The following is a 19,848-nucleotide window of genomic DNA, read 5'->3' as shown; positions in this document are numbered from 1 at the left end:
ATCAGCAGCCCATGCAGCTTTATCAGAGGAAGGGGATGAAGGAATAAGCTGGCCATTGCTCGAGCCTTGACCCCTTGTGGAAACATGGACTTGCCCGTCAACAGCATTTTTTTTTCCTGATGGTTTCCTTTAAAAAACTCATCCTCCTATTGTTTTCTCCCTCGAGTTCTCTACAGTGACGTGTCCAATATATCTAATTCAGAAGGGAACTGGAAAGAGGACACCCCCTGCCCCCCCCAACCACATGGCCAGCAGTTTCATTTCTTTTGTAATTAGTTACATCATGATGCTTTATACCTTCCCATCAAGGACCAGAGGACAGTCTTTTTTTTTAAATTATATTTTATTTGATCATTTCCAAGCATTATTCATTAAAGACATAGATCATTTTCTTTTCCTCCCCCCCACCCCCCATAGCCGATGTGTAAATCCACTGGGCATTATATGTTTTCTTGATTTGAACCCATTGCTTTGTTGATAATATTTGCATTAGTGTTCATTTAGAGTCTCTCAGAGGACAGTCTTAAAGGTCAGAGGGCAAGTGTAGAATGTTGAAGGTAACATACTAATGGTATAGACATAGATATGGAAAAGAAGAGCTCCCTCATGAAATGATTGGATTCTTCTTTCTTTCTTTCTTTCTTTCTTTCTTTCTTTCTTTCTTTCTTTCTTTCTTTCTTTCTTTCTTTCTTTCTTTCTTTCTTTCTTTCTTTCTTTCTTTCTTTCTTTCTTTCTTTCTTTCTTTCTTTCTTTCTTTCTTTCTTTCTTTCTTTCTTTCTCTCTTTCTCTCTTTCTCTCTTTCTCTCTTTCTCTCTTTCTCTCTCTTTCTTTCTCTTTCTTTCTCTCTTTCTCTCTTTCTCTCTTTCTCTCTCTCTCTCTCTCTCTCTCTCTTTTTCTTTCTTTCTCTCTCTTTCTCTCTCTCTTTCTTTCTTTCTTTCTTTCTTTCTTTCTTTCTTTCTTTCTTTCTTTCTTTCTTTCTTTCTTTCTTTCTTTCTTTCTTTCTTTCTTTCTTTCTTTCTTTCTTTCTTTCTTTCTTTCTTTCTTTCCCTCTCTTTCTTTCTTTCCCTCTCTCTTTCTTTCTTTCCCTTCTTTCCTTCCTTCTCTCTCTCCTCAGTAATTAATAATTAATTAGTAATTAATGCCAGTAGAGGCTTTAAGGGTGCAGTGGAAGAGAGAGGAGTCAGGACAGACTTGGTTTTGAATCATACCCCTGAGATAACAAGCAGGTAAATGTAGGCAACAATCTTCGTCTCAGTTTCTATATCTATAAAGTGGGGATAATAATATCAACAATACCTCACTGGGTGGTAGTGAGGCTTGCAAGAGGAAGGCTCCTGAAGCATATATAAATGCTTCAAAGTCCTGCCTCACTTGAAGATGGAGAAAATGAGGCTCTGTCCAAGGTACATGTAGAGATAATGGTTCTGAACCCAGATCCGAGTTAAAATCCAGTATTCATTCCTAAAATCCCCGATGCTTCTGGTGGCTTAGAATGCATGCTGATGCAAGACTTTTGACTCCAGACTTCTTGAGGCGTGAAGAATTGGGCTTGTACTAGTTCAAAGGGCCTTTGCTTGACCAGTAATTCAGTCAACGCATTCTTAAATGCTTACAGTTTGCCAGTTACTGTGCTAAATAGTAGGCATTCAAAGAAAGGAAAAAACATAGACCCAGGCTGTAAGGAACTCATATTCTATATAGGGAGACCACATGCAAAAAGTTGTATGTGCAAGACAAAGAGGGGGTCCCAAAAGGCTTAGTGTAGTTTGTAGATGATTAAAGCTTAAATTTAAGACTTAAATCTGGACAAAGGCTTTTGGGATATCCTGTATGCAGTATAAATAGAATGTTATCTCAGAGGAAAGACACTAGTAGTGGGGGACGGGGAGGAGTATTATGGGAAAGATCTCGTGAGGAAGGTAGTGTGTGTGTGTGTGTGTATGAGAGAGACAGAGAGACAGAGAGACAGAGAGAGACAGAGAGACAGAGAGAGAGAAGGTGTGTGTGTGTGCATGAGGCTGACTAACAGAAAGTGTGTATGAGAGATAGACAAAAACAAGAGAAAGTAGAGAGACTGAGAGAAAGTATGAGAGTGAGACAGCAAGATAGAGTAAGAGAGAGACAGAGAGAAATAGAGGAGAGAGAGAAGGCAGTAGAAAAGTAGAGAGAGATGAGAAAGAGAATAGAGAGAAAAAGAGAGGAGGCAGAGAGAGAAAGATTAATAGAGAAGGAGAGAGAAGGCAGTAGAGAGGGAGAAGGAGAGGAGTGAGAGAAGGCAGTAGAAAGGGAAGGGGAGAAGGAGAGAGATGAGAAAGAGACAATAGAGAGAAAAAGAGAGAGGAAGCAGAGAGAAATAGAGAGGAGAGAGAAGGCAGTAGAGAACGAGAGAGAGACAGAGAAAAGGTAATAGAGAAGGAGAGGGAAACAGAGATAGACAGAGTGACAGAGAAGGCAGTAGAGATGGAGAGGGAGAGAAGGAGAGAGAGAGGAGAGAGAGAGAGGAGAGAGAATAAAGAGAAAAAGAGAGAGGAGGCAGAGAGAGAAAGATTAATAGAGGAGAGAGAAGGCAGTAAAGAGGAAGGAGAGGAGAGAGAGAAGGCAGTAGAGAGGGAGGGGGAGACAGAGACAGAGAAAAGGTAATAGAGAAGGAGAGGGAAACAGAGACAGACAGACAGAGAGACAGAGAAGGCAGTAGAGATGGAGAGGGAGAGAAGGAGAGAGAGATGAGAGAGAATAAAGAGAAAAAGAGAGAGGAGGCAGAGAGAGAAAGATTAATAGAGGAGAGAAAAGGCAGTAGAGAGGGAGGAGAGGAGAGAGAGAAGGCAGTAGAGAGGGAGGGGGAGACAGAGACAGAGAGAAAAGGTAATAGAGGAGAGGGAAACAGAGACAGACAGAGAGACAGAGAAGGCAGTAGAGATGGAGAGGGAGAGAAGGAGAGAGAGAGAAGAGACAGAGAGAGACAGAGAGAGACACAGAGAGAGAGACACAGAGAGAGACAGAGACAGAGAGAGAGAGAGATGAGAGACAGACAGAGAGAGAGAGATGATTAGATGAATAGACTGAATAGGGAAAAGACGGGGCAGGGAGAACCACCAGAAGATATTGTAATAGCCCAGGCATAAGTCAATGAGGGCTTCCATCGGGGTAGTCATTGCATGAGTGGAAAGAAGGGGACAAGAGATACAAGAGATGTGAAGTGAGAAATGAGACTTGGCCACAGATTGGCAATAGGGTTAGAGTGAGTGAGGAGTCCAAGATGACACTGGAATTGTGTGTTTAGGTGATGAGGTGGATGGTGGTGATCATGACAGTCATAGGGAAGTTTAGGAAAAGGAAGGTTTTGGTGAGGAAAATGTATGTTTTGGTTAGGATATGTTGAATTTGAGACTGTCTAGGGGACATCTGCTGTGCACTTGGGAATTCTGAGCAGCCTGGAGAGCAACAGTTCTATTCTAGGCAACTGAATGTGACTCTCAGTTGCAGAGAAGAAAGAGACCAACCTTCACTGGCAGAGAATTTGCTCACGAGTCTTGTGTCCCTGAAAGCTCAGGTCTAGTCCCTTTTCCTGTCTCCTGGTCTTACAGGAACAGGCATAGCCAAGGTGAACCAAGACCAGACCTCAGATCCCTGCACCCTCTTCTGCTTTATGTTTCTATCATTCAACACCGATGACTGAACACCGAGGATGAGGCATGGACTGTTTGAGGCTGGTGGCTACCTCTGGCACTGGAGGGTTCTGGGTGCCCTCAGAATATGCCAGTTGTCCTGTGGGAGGGGCTCTCCTCAACTGCTGTCTCTTGGAAGACATGACCATTGGCTGGAAAATGAGCCATGCATGATGCAAGGCTGACCAGCAGATCTGAGGTGAAAGTGAACCACTTATTCCGTAGCTCCAATAAAGTATTTCAAATTTTAATATTTTACGTATCAGCCTCTTGGAAGAGTATAATAGGATTGATGGGCTATTGAATCCTGCTTCAAGTATCTTCATCATATTTCAAAGTATTTGTTAATGTCCCGAATGGATAAGTCTTTAGCGTTGTAAGCCTTTCTTTGTGGAAGAGAAAGAAGAGAGCTCTGCTACACCTCATCTTTTCTGAACACCAAATACCTTCTAGAAGGGAATCTCTTAATCCCCTTAGAAATTCATCAAACCTAAACTTTTATGGGTGTCAAAGTTGGAGTGTCAGACCTGAAGTCAGGAAGACTTGAGTTCGAATCTAGTCTCACACACTTACTAGCAAGTTTCTTAATCCTGTTTACCTCAGCTTCCTCATCTGTAAAATGAGTTGGAAAAGGAAATGATGAATCACTCCAGTAACTCGGCCAAGAAAGACCTAAATGGGGTCATAAAGTCAGATATGACTAAAAATGACTAAACAACAGACTTTTAAGCTATTTTCCCTGGGGCTCTGAGATGGAGAACATGACAAGAGCCTGGCTCCAATCTTTTAGAGCTTGAGTCCTTCCAGGACTGAACCTGGTCCCTGTGAATGCAGAGATGGGGCACTTTCTTGCAAAAGACCCCCTTTTCCTCTTCTTCCCCACACACATGCTGGCTGTTCTAGCCAAATCTATTTTCTTGATGTTTCTTGAACGTGTATAGTTTTATCTCGTTGCTTCTGCCTATGCCTGGAATGCTCCCCTGCCCGATTTCTACATCTTCGAATACTTAGGTTATTTTAAGGCTTAGCTTGGCTTTAGACTCTCTTGATCTTTCAGAATGTCAGTAGTCTCTCCCACCTCAAATTATCTCGTATTTGCTTAACTGTTTGCTTATTGCATTATCTGGTAAGTCGACTTAAGCTCTTTGGGAGTTGGGATTATTTTTCTTTTTTGTCCTTCAATACTCAGTGCCTAACACAGTTCTTTGCAGAACTCAATTAAAGATGAAAAGAATATAGATATCATACATTTAACTCTGAAACAGTCCAACTCCCTCATTTTATGGATGAAGAAACCAAAGTTCAGAGAGAAGGTCCCACAGTGAGTGTCAAGAGCTGAGACTCAAATTCAGGTCCTTGAACCCCAACTCTGGGGCTCTTTCCATCACATCGTAACATGTCCCATTGATGGCACATCACTAGACATTGTGTTAGCAAGGGTTTTGTGGTCTGCGTGGCCTTTCTTCATTCTGCTGTGAGTCCTGATATCCAATGATTTAAAGGATTTGTGAATATACTGCTAAGATCTTATTATTGAAAAGGAGGACGTACATAGAAACAAAAAACCAGGGAGAAAGGGAGGGAGACAGAGCATGCGGTGGGAAGAGTCTGGGTGGCTTTGGTGGCATGCACCTTTAATTCCTGCTCTTGGGGAGGCCAAGGCTGATGGATCCCTTGAGTTCAAGAGTTTTGCCAGGCTGTCAGATGAAAGAAATTGTTTTGGAACATGACCACGCAAGGATCTAGGACACAACTTAGGACACAAATTTAGGTCTTCAGATTCCAAATCTGTTTTTATTTCTTGTGTCCCCATCACTGTGCTGACACAAATCCTTTCCCTGAAAGAGCATCATTTATTTAAGTGGCTATTTAGCTATTCCATAGTTAGGAGAATAAGTAGGACCCAGACATTGGGATCTTGGAGGAGAGTCGAGGGCAGAAGTGAAGATTTAGGAGGAGTTGTGACACCTGTATTTCAGTTGTCGAGGAGTAATCACATGAGGGGATTAGGTCATAGGAGATAGGATGCGGGGTCTCTGGGCAGAAATACTTGGGTTCAGGAGAACAATTTTTAAGGAGATGACAATGTCGTGAGGACAACCAACTCTGAAAAATTTAACTTTGATTCATGCAATGCCCAACCACAGTTCCAAAGGACTCAGGATGAAACATGTTACCCAGCTCCTGACAAAGAACCGATGGACTCCAGATTAAAGCACATAATCTTTTTCCTTCTTCCTATTTTTTGGGGACACAGTTAATGTTGGAATTTGTTTTGCATGACAACACATACTTATAGTGGACTTTCCCCCCTTCTCAGTGGGTATAGTAGGGGGAGAAAGGAGGGAGAAAATTTGGAACTGAAAATAACATTTTAAAAGAAATATTTGGGTTCAAATTTTGCCTCTAGTATTAGTTCTGCAGGTCACAGGCAAGCAACTTAAATTCTCTAACCTCATTTTCCCTCACCTGCCAAATGAGTATGTAATACCCCAACTTTGGCAGCTTCAAACTTTAGTGAGACAAAGTTCTCTGGACATGCCAATTATCATCAGGCTTGTTCTATGGGCTGGGCTGCCATAGTTTGTGGTGGGTTTTCCCTCATTTCCTGCAGAGCCAGTATGAATGCTTTTCAAAGAAGATAGGATAAATGCTTTACAAATCTGAATGCACTGTGTAGACCTCATTTGGTTTTCTGATGCTGCCAAGAGATTCTTACACAGGTTTGGCCTGGATCGGACGGCCCTTGTGACTCCCTCGATAACTGAGGTTCTGGGATTTTATGGCTCCAGCACAGCCTGCATGGGTGATTTCTGTAAATCTGAGTGCTTCATGTGGGCTGGTTGGGAGGCAGAGGATGTGTGCTAAAGATAAGCACAGACTTTTGGGGGACTGATTGTTGTGTGTCAAGGACTTCGACCCCGATAACTCATTTCTGTAAACAAATAATCCCAGGATGTTAGAACCCGAGACTCTGCGTGCTGAATATGTTGAAGGGGAAGCTATGGGAGGGTCAGACGCTGAGATACAGGGCTTAAAATACTTCAATTCATTAGAGGATTCTCTTAGAGGCAGCTTTTCCAGTAATAAGAAATTTTATTTCTATCTCCTCATTTCCTTTGCACAAATGGGATGCCCCTATGTCTCCTTCCAAGATCTGCTTTATGGAATCCCTAGCTTTTGTCTAGCTCAGTTAGGTTCCAACTCTTATTCAAGGCCTTTCCTGAGAATTCTTTGTTTTTAACATTTGTCCTTCTTGAAAGTACCTTGTATTATTTTGTACTGATTTACAAATGTCCCTGGATAAGTCCTCTTCTCCTCCTCTAACCATTCCCTTTTACTGGATAATGCTAATATGCATCGATGTTCTTTCAAAATCTAACCTCCTAACCAAGAAATAATGTTCTAAATTAACTAATTAAATAAAAAATTTAAAAAATCTAATCTAATTTCTGAGCGTCCTCCAACTCCATGACCAGACTGGGGGTGGGGGGGACTTCACACTGAATTTCACCATTGCCCAAATGTCTTCCTATTTCCTAATGGGAAATTCTCACATTCTCCTTTCTGACCATAACTTCTCTCTATTCCTTACCCCACCTAAACCTATTCTCTGCTCTCTTGGGGTCCCTCAATCCCTCCACCAATCAGGACTTGCTCAGGCCATTATCTTAATCTGCCTTTACTTCCCTCCCTCTCCAAAACTAGCTCTACAAGCAGAGGAACAGTAGTGTAATCGTTCTGGTTCTGGAATTGCTCCCCATCATGATTTTGAGCCAACTTTGTAAACCTCGTGCTTTCTTGATTGGATAATCCAAGTGTCCCCGGATTTGGAGGAGAGGGGGAGAAGGGAGAAGAAAAGGAAATCTTTCTCCCACTAACCCATATATTAGCCATCATGATTTTGAGCCAACTTTGTAAGACTTGTGCCTTCCTGATTGGATAATCCAAGTGTCCCTGGATTTGGAGGAGAGAGGGAGAAGGGAGAAGAAGAGAAGGAAATCTTCCTCCCGTTAACCCATATATTAGCCATCATGATTTTGAGCCAACTTTGTAAACCTCATGCCTTCCTGATTGGATAATCCAAGTGTCCCTGGATTTGGAGGAGAGGGGGAGAAGGGAGAAGAAAAGGAAATCTTTCTCCCATTAAACCATATATTAGCCATCATGATTTTGAGCCAACTTTGTAAACCTCGTGCCTTCCTGATTGGATAATCCAAGTGTCCCTGGATTTGGAGGAGAGGGGGAGAAGGGAGAAGAAAAGGAAATCTTTCTCCCATTAAACCATATATTAGCCATCATGATTTTAAGCCAACTTTGTAAGCCTTGTGCCTTCCAGATTGGATAATCCAAGTGTCCCTGGATTTGGAGGAGAGAGGGAGAAGGGAGAAGAGAAGGAAATCTTCCTCCCATTAACCCATATATTAGCCATCATGATTTTGAGCCAACTTTGTAAACCTCATGCCTTCCTGATTGGATAATCCAAGTGTCCCCGGATTTGGAGGAGAGAGGGAGAAGGGAAAAGGAAATCTTCCTCCCGTTAACCCATAGATCAGTACTTTCGAGTCACTCACACAGCAACCCCTTTATTTCAAGCACGGATCACTCCTTGTCTAGATTATTCCAGCAGCCTCCTCTCTGCCTCCCACACCTCACCACTTGCTTTGGGGAGGCCACAAATATCCTATGAAGCCTTAAGAGTAATGATTTTATGACAGTGCATACTTGGCTAAACTCCTGGAACCCACGGGATGATCTGGGTGATAAAAGTCTGTGGATAGGTATCAGAGCACAGGAGGCTGTAGGCGTGAATGACTCTTTGTGGGTGATACGGGGAATCAATCAGCCTCTGTGTTTCTGAAAAACAAAGATAATACTGGCTGTGTTTGTAGTTTAGGAAGAATCCATAGATTTGTACTTTAAGGTTTTATAGGGGCAGAAATGTAATTTGAGAATATATAAACACCCCTTTTAGAAGGATAAAGCACTCCATTGAGTCTAGGGAGAATAGACTTTGGGTCCCCTCGAGGAAAGTAAGTTTCTTTTAAAAGGATGAACCACTTCGATTCAAAAACTGAATAGATATTTATTGTTCCAGAAGGTACATTGCTCTTTTATACATATTTCATAAATGATACAGGATTTTACACATGTTCAGTATTTTGCCATCTGTTTAAAGGCTTTTCTCCATATCTCTTTCCCTTTTCCCTACTTCTCCCCCCCCCCAAAAGGATTTGCCTACTGCATTGTGCTGCCTGCACACAAACGGGATAAAACTCTTTTAAAAAGTAATTCACACAACTTAAAAAACAACAACAACAAAAAACCAACCAAACAAAATTTGAGGAAGGCAAGAATAGAGCAGGAAAAGAAAGGAAAAGGGAACTGGAAAGGGCAAACATGCATCCATTCATTCCAACATGCCCCTGTTGGAACACAAAAAAGGTTTGTGGCAGCAGCAATGGCGGCAGTGGCAATCCCAGCCCCGTGTCACCATCTGCAAGGCACCTGGAGTCTGGGTCACATCATCATCTGAAGATGCTTCTCTTCACACAAAACGCTCCCCAAAGAGAGAGAAGACAAAAAGGAGCCCCTGGCCAGAATGAGAAATGAATCCCACGAGGGAAGAAACCCAATCGGCTCTATGCTAAGCTCACATCCTCCTTTCCATCCCGTTTCTAGGCTAGTTAGAAACAGGATGTTAGAGACGGCGATTCCTGTGACACTTAGAATGCAGATATCACATGGGAACGGGGTAGGAAGACGTTTTGGAAGAGGGCAGGGGATTTAATTTGTCTCTCCATTAAAAAATAGCGTAGAGAAAATAGTAATATGTAAAGAATAGGCAAAAGGGGACAGGGGTCATGGAAATGTATTCTCCACTTGGGATAAAATCCAGCCCTTGTGCTCCACAGACCTCATGTTACACTCCTGAAAGACGAGGGCTAATCAAAGTGGAAATTGGAGTCCTTAAATAGTGGAGACTCAGCCTTCAACAAAGCCTCCAGACAAGACAGTGCCAACAGATAGTCTCCCATGCTGCTCCACAAGCAGAGGAACAGTAATCATTCTGGTTCTGGAATTGCTCCCCGTCATGATTGTGAGCCAACTTTGTAAACCTTGTACCTTCCTGACTGGGCGATCCAGGTGTCCCCAGATTCGGAGGAGAGAGGGAGAAGGGAGAATGGAGGGGAGGGAGAGAAGAGAGAAGGAAATCTTCCTCCCATTAAAGATTGATTATTAGAAAAACTCATGCAGTGTTGCCATTGATTTCTTGAAGTAGATCCAGTGCACTGGGACAGGTCAGAATTTATGAAGGTACAAGGGAATAATTCCAATTGTCGATTATCAAACAATCAGATGCTTTCACTGCTTATTTGGATAAAATGGTTTCAATCTAACAAATAGGTATAGAGGAGTCAGGGAGAGGGGTGAACAAGGGAGAAAAACTCCTGGTTTTCAATGGAAAAATCATTTTGCTGAAGCAAAAACCATGACAATGGTGGCTCTGACTTTCAAACCATTTATCTTAGGGACTTGCTATTCTGGTGCAGTTGGTTAATTACTAATTTTTTTTTAAATTAAAGAGGTTAAATTAAAAAATCAGATCTGAATGGGGTGCTGGTGCATTGTAGTTCTGCTGCTCTTGCAAAGATGCAAGAAGCACCCCCAATATCACATAATCTTTGACTCTCCCAACCAGAGAATTACATCATTTTCATTCAGAAACTGAATTGTTTGATTAAGACAATATTCACCAAGCCCTTTGAGACTTATATTCCCACAATGCCTGATCTTCAGATTTTAACATTCTTTCTATCCAAGATCCTTTTTGTTTATTAATTAAAGGTAAAAACCCTCCACCCCCATAAACCTCCTGGCTTTCACCTGCAATGCTTTAATTAAAAAGGCAAGAGTTATAAACAGGTATTCTTCCTGCCAGGGTTCAGAGTTCCTTAAATTTATCACCAATTTGTCGGACGGGCAGATGTATTTGCAGTGGGTCTCTCAGCCTCTTAAGATCCAATTCTGCCTAAAAGAGGAGGAAAAAAAGGTAAGGAAGATCACTTTCCAAAGACCATAATGGTATTATTATTTAATGAAAAAAGGAAAAATAACAATGAAGTCACAAAAAGTCTTTCAGGAAAAGAGGAAACTTTTGGCATAGGAATTGCTATTAGTCACCCAAAGAGTAAGACAAGGAGCTCCAATAGAAAACTTTTCTGTTATGGAGCCTAAAATGTAACCGCTTATTCAACAGTTGCATAAGGAATTCACAGACCAAAAACCAAGGTGAATCTCACTTAGCCTGAGGTGATGGGCCAAAGACCAAAGGAATTGGAGAAAATCTCAGTGAGGAAAAACCAAAAATATGTGTCAAATATTTAAAATCTCTAATAAAATCAGAAACGGGTGGGAGAAAAATTGTTCACCAAATCCCAGAAGACTAGAATTCTTTAAGGGTCAAAGGAGGCAAATTTGGACAAAAAAAAAAAAAGGAAAAAAAACCTGTTGTACATAAAGGGACCTTAATTCATCCAAATGTGGTTGGCTGAAAATACACTCAAGTTTTGGACGGTTTTTAGAGAAGTTATAGATAATCTACCCAAAATGAGTTCATAAGTGATTCTAGGAATGTCCTGAAGACAGCTTTAACCTTGCAATGTTAGCATGATGGAGGGCAGTCATGGTCTTGTACATCATATTCTTTGGTGCCACTTCTGGAACCATAATTCTGGGCTTGATGAACCTGGAGGCCTGAGCAATTTGCTAAGTTAGTGTTTAGAATTTGTCTTTTTAGTTCAATAATCTATGACCTGTGCAATAATTTCTAGTGGCTACTCTCTTGTTCCTTGGTTTCATGTTTTCTTGGCATCACACATTTCAGGTGGGGGATCTGGGTCATTTCTTATAGAAAATAATCAAACAAAGTAAATTTAAAATGATAATTTTAATTAAACAGTAAAGGGAATCACTGGGGGAATAACTGGTTTCTCAAAGATTTTTTCCTTTGGCACTCTGCACAAAGAAGGTCCCTATAATTTTTTTTATTTGAACGCCTTGGTTTATGTGGCAAAAATAATTTCCAAAAATGAATGCTGTGATGCTGTTAATAGAGAGAATGGCTTCTACTGTCCCTTGATTTCTATACATTAGATTTTGGCCTACTCCCTGGTTTCTTATTTCTGTATTATCAATCACTGCCCACATAAGAAAAAAAACTATCTCCAACCTTCCACCTCATCTCTTTCTCTTCAACCCTATCCCAGCCATGATCCCTTCCATCGGGACCTCTGGGATTCTTGTTCCACAGGAAACACATTTCCTTTTACTTGGGTTTCCTCTATCAGTTCTCGCTGAGATCTGGTTTCCAACAATGTGACATCCTGACTCTTCTCTTCATCATTCTACATTTACCCACCCATGACACACAGATGGGACCCAGAAGGGGAATTGGCATATTCTTCCTCCCCAACGATATTGTCAAATTCTACCTTAGCTGCTATTGGATCCTCTGCAAATTCTCCACCTTTCAAGTTTAGAGTATCGACATTTTCCACCCAATCCAGATAATGGTGGTTCTCGTATGGCAGCGTCACAGTCATTTTCTTTCAGCATCTGCCCCGCCATCTTTCTTTCCTCAATGCCCATCTTTAACTAGGAGACTCGAACGTCCATTTGGGCATATCCCCAAACTCTATAACCTCCCAATTCCTCAGTCTCCTTAAAATGGTGACTTTTTCCTTCATTCCACCTTAGCCTACGTAGCCACAATGGATCTCCCCATTACCCAGAAATTCCCTCTTAAAACTCTGACACTCCTCTACTAATCACAGTCTCTCATCATTCCATCTCTTCCATCCTTGACTCTCCAGTACTCCAATTCCTCTACTTTCCTCCCTTTCTCAGCCTCCTTAAAAAAGCTGTCCACCCTTACTACTTAGACTTCCTCTTCTCTCACTTTTCAGCTCTTTGCCATCTGGCTTCAGAGCTTGCCTCTCAACTGAAAATGCTCTTTTCAAAGCTCGGCCACAATCTTCCGATTGCCAAAGAGGATGGATCTTTCCTTTGGTTCTTTTTCTCTGATCTACATACTTCCTTCGACACGGCTGACCGTCCTCCTCGTTGGGCTCATTCCTACATCTCCCACATGGCTCATCCCATCTTAAATCTTCTCTGCTGGCTTGGCATCTAAATTATGCTCACTGACTGTGGATCTTCCCCAAGGCTCTGTCTTAGGCGCTGGACGCTTTTCTCCCCGTTTCTTCTTGGTGTCCATATCAGCTCTCCTGGGTTTAATTATTATCTCTGTGCAGATGACTCACAGTCTCTATCCCCAGCCCCTGTGCTTTGGAGCTGTGCAAATAGACTGTGCAATAGACAGTTAACCCACTGTCTATTGGACCTTTCAAAGTAGATGTGCTGGAGGCATCTTAAACTCAGTACGTTCAGAACTGAACTCAAGGATGTCAAAGGTACCACCAACCTTGCTGTCTCTCCAGGTTGTTAATGTCGGCTCATCCTGGACTCCTTGTTTTCCTTCACCCCAAATATCCAATCAGTCACCAAATCGTGCTGTTTCAGTTCACATCATGTCTCAAATCGGACTCCTCCTCTCTTCTTGTGGAGCTATTGCCTGCGCTAAGGCTCGCATCCTCCCCGGTCTAGATGACTACAGGGGACATGTAAATGGCATCCCTGCCTAAGCCTTTCTCCACCTCAGCCCCTCCTCCATGCTGTTGCTGGTTGCCTTTGAGAGCCTTTTGCAACATTTCTGTTCCTTCTGCACTTCTACCACAGATAATGTCTCTTATTTTTCTGCCTTCTCTGGGAAGCCTTTGCTGGTCCCTCTTGAACAACCCCATATTTACTCTATATTGATCTTCTTTATGCTGATTATCTACATACTTACATACGTCCTTGCTATGTCTCCTGTTATAATGCAAATTCCTCGAGAGTAGGGACTGTTTGTTTCATTTACTGTGTTTAAATCCTTAGGGTGTAGAACTGTATCCTATATACAGCAGGCACTTAGTACATGCTTATTGCTGAATTATAGGAAAGATTCTTTTTTTTTCAACTTAATCACTTTCTGGGGCTTGAAGAATACTTTCCCCCCTCTGGAATACAGGTAAATGTTAGCATTTACTCATTTTTTTGCATATTTTTGCAAAACTTTCTATTACCTGAGCAATTGCATCCTTGAGTTGATTGTATTTCTCTAGATCAAAACGTGTCTTTTTGGCTCCTTTATGGAAAAATAATAGGTATTGTCTGTCTCTGGCCTCTGGGTAAACATATTCCTATAAAAAATAAGGAAGGAATTGCATTATTATTTTCTTGTTATTTATTTATTTAAAAAATATTTGTCCATGTTTCCATGATTCATTTTCTTTCCCTCCCCTCTTTCCTCTCCCTGCCCAGAGCCAGCAAGCAAGGAATTGCATTATTAACATCTCACTGAATCTTGTACAAAGTAGGCACCCTATAATTGTTTTACCTATTTGATTTTAATATATAATTATATGTGTGAAATTTTACATATTTATTACAGATTATGTGCGTAATTAATATAAAAATGCCTACCCACAGGGTACAGAAAACTTTCTAGATTCTAAATATTCATCGATGATGAAGGACTACTGGGGAAGTGGTGAGCTGCTGGAGAAGGTACCCTAGTAACATTATTAGGATGTCATTATTTTGCCCCTCCTTCCATTCACTACCATTCTCCTGCCTTCCTGCTCTGGATCTAGGTCTTGGCGAAAACAGGTAAATGGTTACCGACCATGGAGATGCCAGGCCGCTCAGTTCTGAATGATTTTACTTCTTGGGCCAATTCTACTTGTCAGCGTTCAGTCTCGTGTCCCCCACTTTAAGGATGACCTGCTACTGAAGACCTACACTATCCCCGGGGTGGGAGGATTTCTCTAATTTTATGCTTTCAGGGAACTTATAAAGCGTCTGTAGAACAGATTCAGGAAATGCTGCAAACTCATTAAAGAGCACCAAAATTGAGAAGTGAACTGATGATGCTGAAATGATGTTATTTTTCTGATGATGCTGAAATGATGTTCTTTTTCTCTTAGGGGTATCATTTGATTCAACGCAAGTTGGGGGTGCAGCTTCCATGAAACACAACATATAGTGATGAGAAACACTTTAAAGTAGTAAATAAGTACTCTCTTTGGCAAGCAGTAACAATGACTACATTTGTTTTTCCTAGGTGAGGGCAAGTACCAGTCTTATGGGTATTGTTTTGTGATTTGCCACACGAGGGCAGCAGAGCTATTATTCCAGGACTGCACAAAGGCTTTTCCAGTTGCCAGTTAAACAAGAATTTTGGAGTTAGAAAAGTCATTAGTCAAAGCCCTAGAAAAATGAAAAAACAAAAACTGAGGCCTGGACAAATGAACTTGCTTGCGGTCACAAAAGGAGATTCGAAATCCTATCATTTGATAAAGAGGATATCTGACCAAATTCAATTCAATACATGGATTCCTATGGAGGACACAGAAAGGTTTATGAAATAAAGAGTTCTCGTTAAGCAGCAATTCCTTCTTTCCCAAGTCTTTAAATTTTACTCAAAAGATCATGGACTTTTTACTCAAAAGATCAAGGGAGGCTGGCAGACGCATGAACTATGTATAATGTATTTTATAGTAAAAGGAAATTTTATTTTTTGTTGTTTCTTTAATGTCTTCCTTAGATTACTTCTATTATACACAATGGGCACAGATATGCTGGGAGGGAAGGGTCTGGAAGTTTTGGCATTAGATTTGCTCATTATGAATTTGGTTAACCCACTAGCAGCATGTAAAATGTGTGGCAAGAAATATTTAGTTATTAGGGGTGAGCCTCGTTGGGCAGCATCAAGCAGAAGCCACAGTTCGTCCTATGTCTGAGGCATACAAGTTGTGTGATGCAAGCATGGTCTGTCCTTGCCTTCAGGAAACTTAACATCTACTAAGGAGAAGAAAACATGGTACTGCCTTAGTCTGCAGCTAATGGATGGTGAGCTTCTCAGCATCTGGTTTTCTCCGGTGCTTAGCACACAGCAGGCACTTAATGACTATTTCTCGAATGAATGAGTAAATGCGTGAATATATTTTATCGCCCCGGCTAGACTGTAAACTCTTGGAGGGCAGCGATGGTGCTTTGCTGGGGTTCATAACCTTCCCAATGCACACAGTATGCAAAAGATATTTGTGAATGAGAGGTGATTGATTCCAAACTCATACTAGCAAAAGGGAGACCCCTCCTCTTAATCATTATAAGATCTAGGGCTACTAAAAGTTGCAAAAATACCAAGATTAAGAAACATGGTGCTGTATGACTCAGTGACATTAACTGAATCAGAATTTTCAAGAGGGATAAGAATCAGACATTACTTAGGGACCATAATACACGGTAGGAAGAAGAATTCCCCTCACTTTAATGATAAAAAGAATTGAGTGCCAAGGGGCTAAGTGACTACCTCTTGCCTTTACTTTCCCAAATAAATGAGGCCACTACTTCCTACTCATCTCAATTCAATAGCAACTATATAAAAATGTAAGGTTGCTTCCCTACCTCCTCTGTCTTTAATAGAAATGTCTAGAAAAAAAATAAAGACTCATTTTACTTGATTTTGTATTTCCAAAATTGTTCTAATCTTGCCCAACTCTTCTCAAGTTTCTCACAACACCTTTTGTCTCACCATCTCAGCTGAGATCCTGTCTTATCACTTCCCCTTCTGGGAGATCCTGCTTCCCTTTTCCTCTTCTCACCTTCATCTGACAACTCTCGCCATAATCTCCTCTTCCACTTCAGTCTTGGATGAAGAGGTAGCCCTTTTCCTTGTTCCTTGTACCCTTAATGGAATGCCCTATCATCTTCTTCATCCGACTGCCCATACCATCATCTCCATTCTCTCCCTCATCTTCAGTCTCTTCCTATCATGTCTTCTTCCTTGCTGCCTGCAAACACACTCATGTCTCTCCCATTCTCAAACCTTTCCTTTGATTCTGAGAATGCTCTGCTCCTCCCTTTCATCTCCATAATTGTTCCTTATCATCTCCAGGATCTCCATTTAGCACCAAAGGCTCTTCACATCTGGGTCTCTTCCTACCCTGCCAGTTTTCTCACACTTCATTTACTCTGCCTCCAAACACTCTATCAGTCTCTTTGGTTCTCTCCCATGGCACTCTGTCTCTTTCTCCTGGCTGTCAACTCTGCCTAAGAGCTGCCTCTTTATCTCCTTGTCCTCCTCTCAGAACCTCTTGCTTTCTTCAAGGCCAGAGTGAGCTCAAGCACCACTCTGCAGGAAGCTTTTCCCAGCCTCCTTAATCACTCGAGCCTTCCCCTGTCCTCTTTATATGTCTTTTCTGTACCTTTTTATTTCCATGCCATTCCCCCCTGAATTGAAAGCTTCTGGAGGGTAAGGACATTTTTATCTTTCTTTGCACCCCTAGGACTTTGTACAGTGTTACAATGGACAAGCACAAAATTAAGTGCTTATTGATTGATAGAAGAATTAAATAATACTGAATTCTTCCTGTTCTTATGGTAGAGTTGAGGTATTTCTAAAGCCATTCAAAAGAAAAAAAAAGATTTTTAGATAAGCTTTAAAAAAGTCAACTTCTGTTTGAGAAGACAGAAATCCCTTTATGGAACCACTAACCCCATACCCAGAGATTGAGGAATGCCTCATTATCCCCCTTTCCTAAGGGGCACGAAGCCTTTGGAGTTGTCACCGGCACTTCCTGCCATACCTACTGGAGAGGCTAGAGTTTCAGACAACTTGGATGGCCCCTAAAGTGCCAGGACTTTCTAATCTGGCTGGCTGTTCAGAGAATGGGAAATCATGACCAACAAGAGGATCCTAGACAAGAGTGCTCTACGACACGGATCTTCTGTGACGCTCCAAAGTCTCACCTGGCGTGTCATTACGAAGTATGCATAGGTCGCCATGGCACTTCCATATGTAATGAAGTAGGTGACTGGCTCCATGATGTCCCAAGAGTATTCCCACCAGGTAAGCCGGGCCAGGATGCCAAACTGTGTGGCCATGTAGGCCAGCCCACCCCATAGCACCAAGGTGGTCCTCTTCTCTGCTTTCCTGCTGATCTCGATCCGAACCTGTAGTGTACAAACGGTTAAATAGAATTCTGATCTAGAACCAGTTTACTCTTCTAAGTGAAACTTGCTCTGTGATCACCAAGGTGGCAGGGACACTATGTCAGGCCATAAGCCCATCTCTATTCTGGCAACTATTGTCTGTACTTCAATGCTGTGCCTACAGTTCTATCCTGGGGCTATTGCACCTTAAACTGGAGTGACCAACATCATTTTGTTCACATAGGTGAGTTTTGTGCTCCATTTCTGAAAAATATAGAGGGCAGAGCTGATGGGATCCTTTCTTAGCTCTGTACAAAGTGGACTTATCAATATGCTTCTGTTGGACAGGAAAGGAATTAAGCTGGAATGATTCTGACATGTCATTTGTTCAGGCTGTATATTTTTTACTTTAAAGAGAGGAAAAGACCCCATTTCCTAGGTCAAGAGGCGGTAAGTCTCCAACCTAAAAGAGAACTTTCCTCAAAGGGTTACACTAAAGGTTGTTTATGAGTTGAAAAATACATTTTGATCTTGGAAAATTCAGTATTGCTACTTCATTTAAATTTCACATATCTTGATATTTCTATTGCTTCTGAAAATTCATAGTGTAGACTGATGGGAAAGTATTCTGAACAGAGAAAACTCAGTTAAAATCATAAGATTATAGAGTTAAGAGATGGAAGGGGACTTGGATATCCTCCAATTCAATCTCTTCATTTTTAGAGGAGCCTGTGGTTAAGATGAAGTGATTTGTACAGCTAGGGTCACTGAGAAAATAAATGGGTGAGCTAGAATTTGGAGTGACTCCCTAACATTGCTTCTCCAAAAAATAAAAAAAACAAAACTTTGCTGAGATTTCCTTATCTGGCTTTTTTTTCAGCCCTAAATGAAGAGTAGTAGATGGGCTGGAAAACTCCAAGGTTTATTATCAGAATTGCAAGCTTTCTCTCCTCAGCTACTTCACTGGCCTTCACTAGGAACTTTACCAGGACTTGGCCACATACCCTAAGGAGTCTGCATTTGGGAGGAGCTGACAGCAGTGTCCCGCTGTAGGAGGGCATGGAGCTCATAAAGGATGGGCGGCATTTGAACGTTCACCTTTTCCAGGGGAGCGAGTTGCTCCTTGAGATCTTCTAATCTCTCGACAAGCTCCCTTTCCTTACTCAGCTGGTGCTGCTCAATGCACAGTGTGGTATAGAGCTGCTGGACCAGTGTCTTCACTTCATTCAGCGTGGCTGCATTTTCATGGCCTAGGAGGTCTGAAAGCAGAGGGTGGAAAATTTCTGAGTATACCTTCATCTAAAGCGGTTATCTCTATATCTCCTGGGTAGTGCCCAGAAACAAGTAGATTCACAGTACTACACAAGCTTTTTGCCTTAACATCCATTGGTCCTTGTTGGGTGTACATTTTCTCTAAGAGTCTAGCAAATGAATTCATATTTGAGCATTTCCAAGTTTTTGACAATAAGCTCTACTGTGGGTATTCTCAGAAGTCAAACGAGTCACAGTTAAGTGTGTATTAAAATAATGTAAACAATGATAAGCCTTCTCAGAACAATAAATTTATTTTTTATTACTCAAAACCAGCAAGGAACTAAAGCAATTTCAAACAAGAATCATTTTTAAAATCTTGCTTATCATTAACATATGTATGGATAGTTTTCTTGCAGCTCAGATATTTTATTAGTTATTTTCCCTTGTGGTGACCTTCTAAGAGGAAATTATATAAAAGATGCTTACATTTCAGATCTCAGGTGGATGAGTCGAGTGCTGCACTGGGTACACCATAAAATATTAAGAGAACCAGAGGATTCAGAGAAAGACACGAACAAGAATCTACTAGAAGGCCTGGATGGGTTGAAAGCCCTGATAGTACATTGAACAGCCACCCCAACAAGTTCACAAACTCTGTGAAGTTAAAATTCAACAGTAATGGGTGCATAACCTCAGCTAGCTGAGGTTCAGCATATAATTTAGCTCATTTTTCCACTGGTAATATTCATGCCACCATGTACCTTTCCATTACCCTCTGGGTGCCCTACAAGTCCAATCCTTCAGGGACTATATGACTTATAGCCACACA

The 19,848-nt window shown here is 41.5% G+C and overlaps 1 protein-coding gene across 1 annotated transcript in view; it reads right to left on the bottom strand.

The window, feature by feature from the left end:
• Positions 1–8,731: 8,731 nt before the first annotated feature.
• The window catches only part of MCU (mitochondrial calcium uniporter), a 166,539-nt gene continuing 155,422 nt past the window's right edge, over positions 8,732–19,848 (bottom strand). Inside the window, exons 5-8 of the mRNA XM_001363387.4 lie at positions 18,864–19,024; positions 17,583–17,786; positions 13,853–13,969; positions 8,732–10,698 (exon numbers count right to left, since the gene is read on the bottom strand). Of these exons, the coding sequence (XP_001363424.2) occupies positions 10,612–10,698; positions 13,853–13,969; positions 17,583–17,786; positions 18,864–19,024 (569 nt within the window). The 3' untranslated portion in view covers positions 8,732–10,611. The remainder of the gene's footprint in view (positions 10,699–13,852; positions 13,970–17,582; positions 17,787–18,863; positions 19,025–19,848) is intronic.

The sequence above is a fragment of the Monodelphis domestica genome, chromosome 1 (assembly GCF_027887165.1).
Source record: "Monodelphis domestica isolate mMonDom1 chromosome 1, mMonDom1.pri, whole genome shotgun sequence".
NCBI lineage: Eukaryota > Metazoa > Chordata > Mammalia > Didelphimorphia > Didelphidae > Monodelphis > Monodelphis domestica.
The sequence above is the reverse complement of the archived record's forward strand: the minus strand, read 5'-3'. Positions and strand labels throughout refer to the sequence as shown.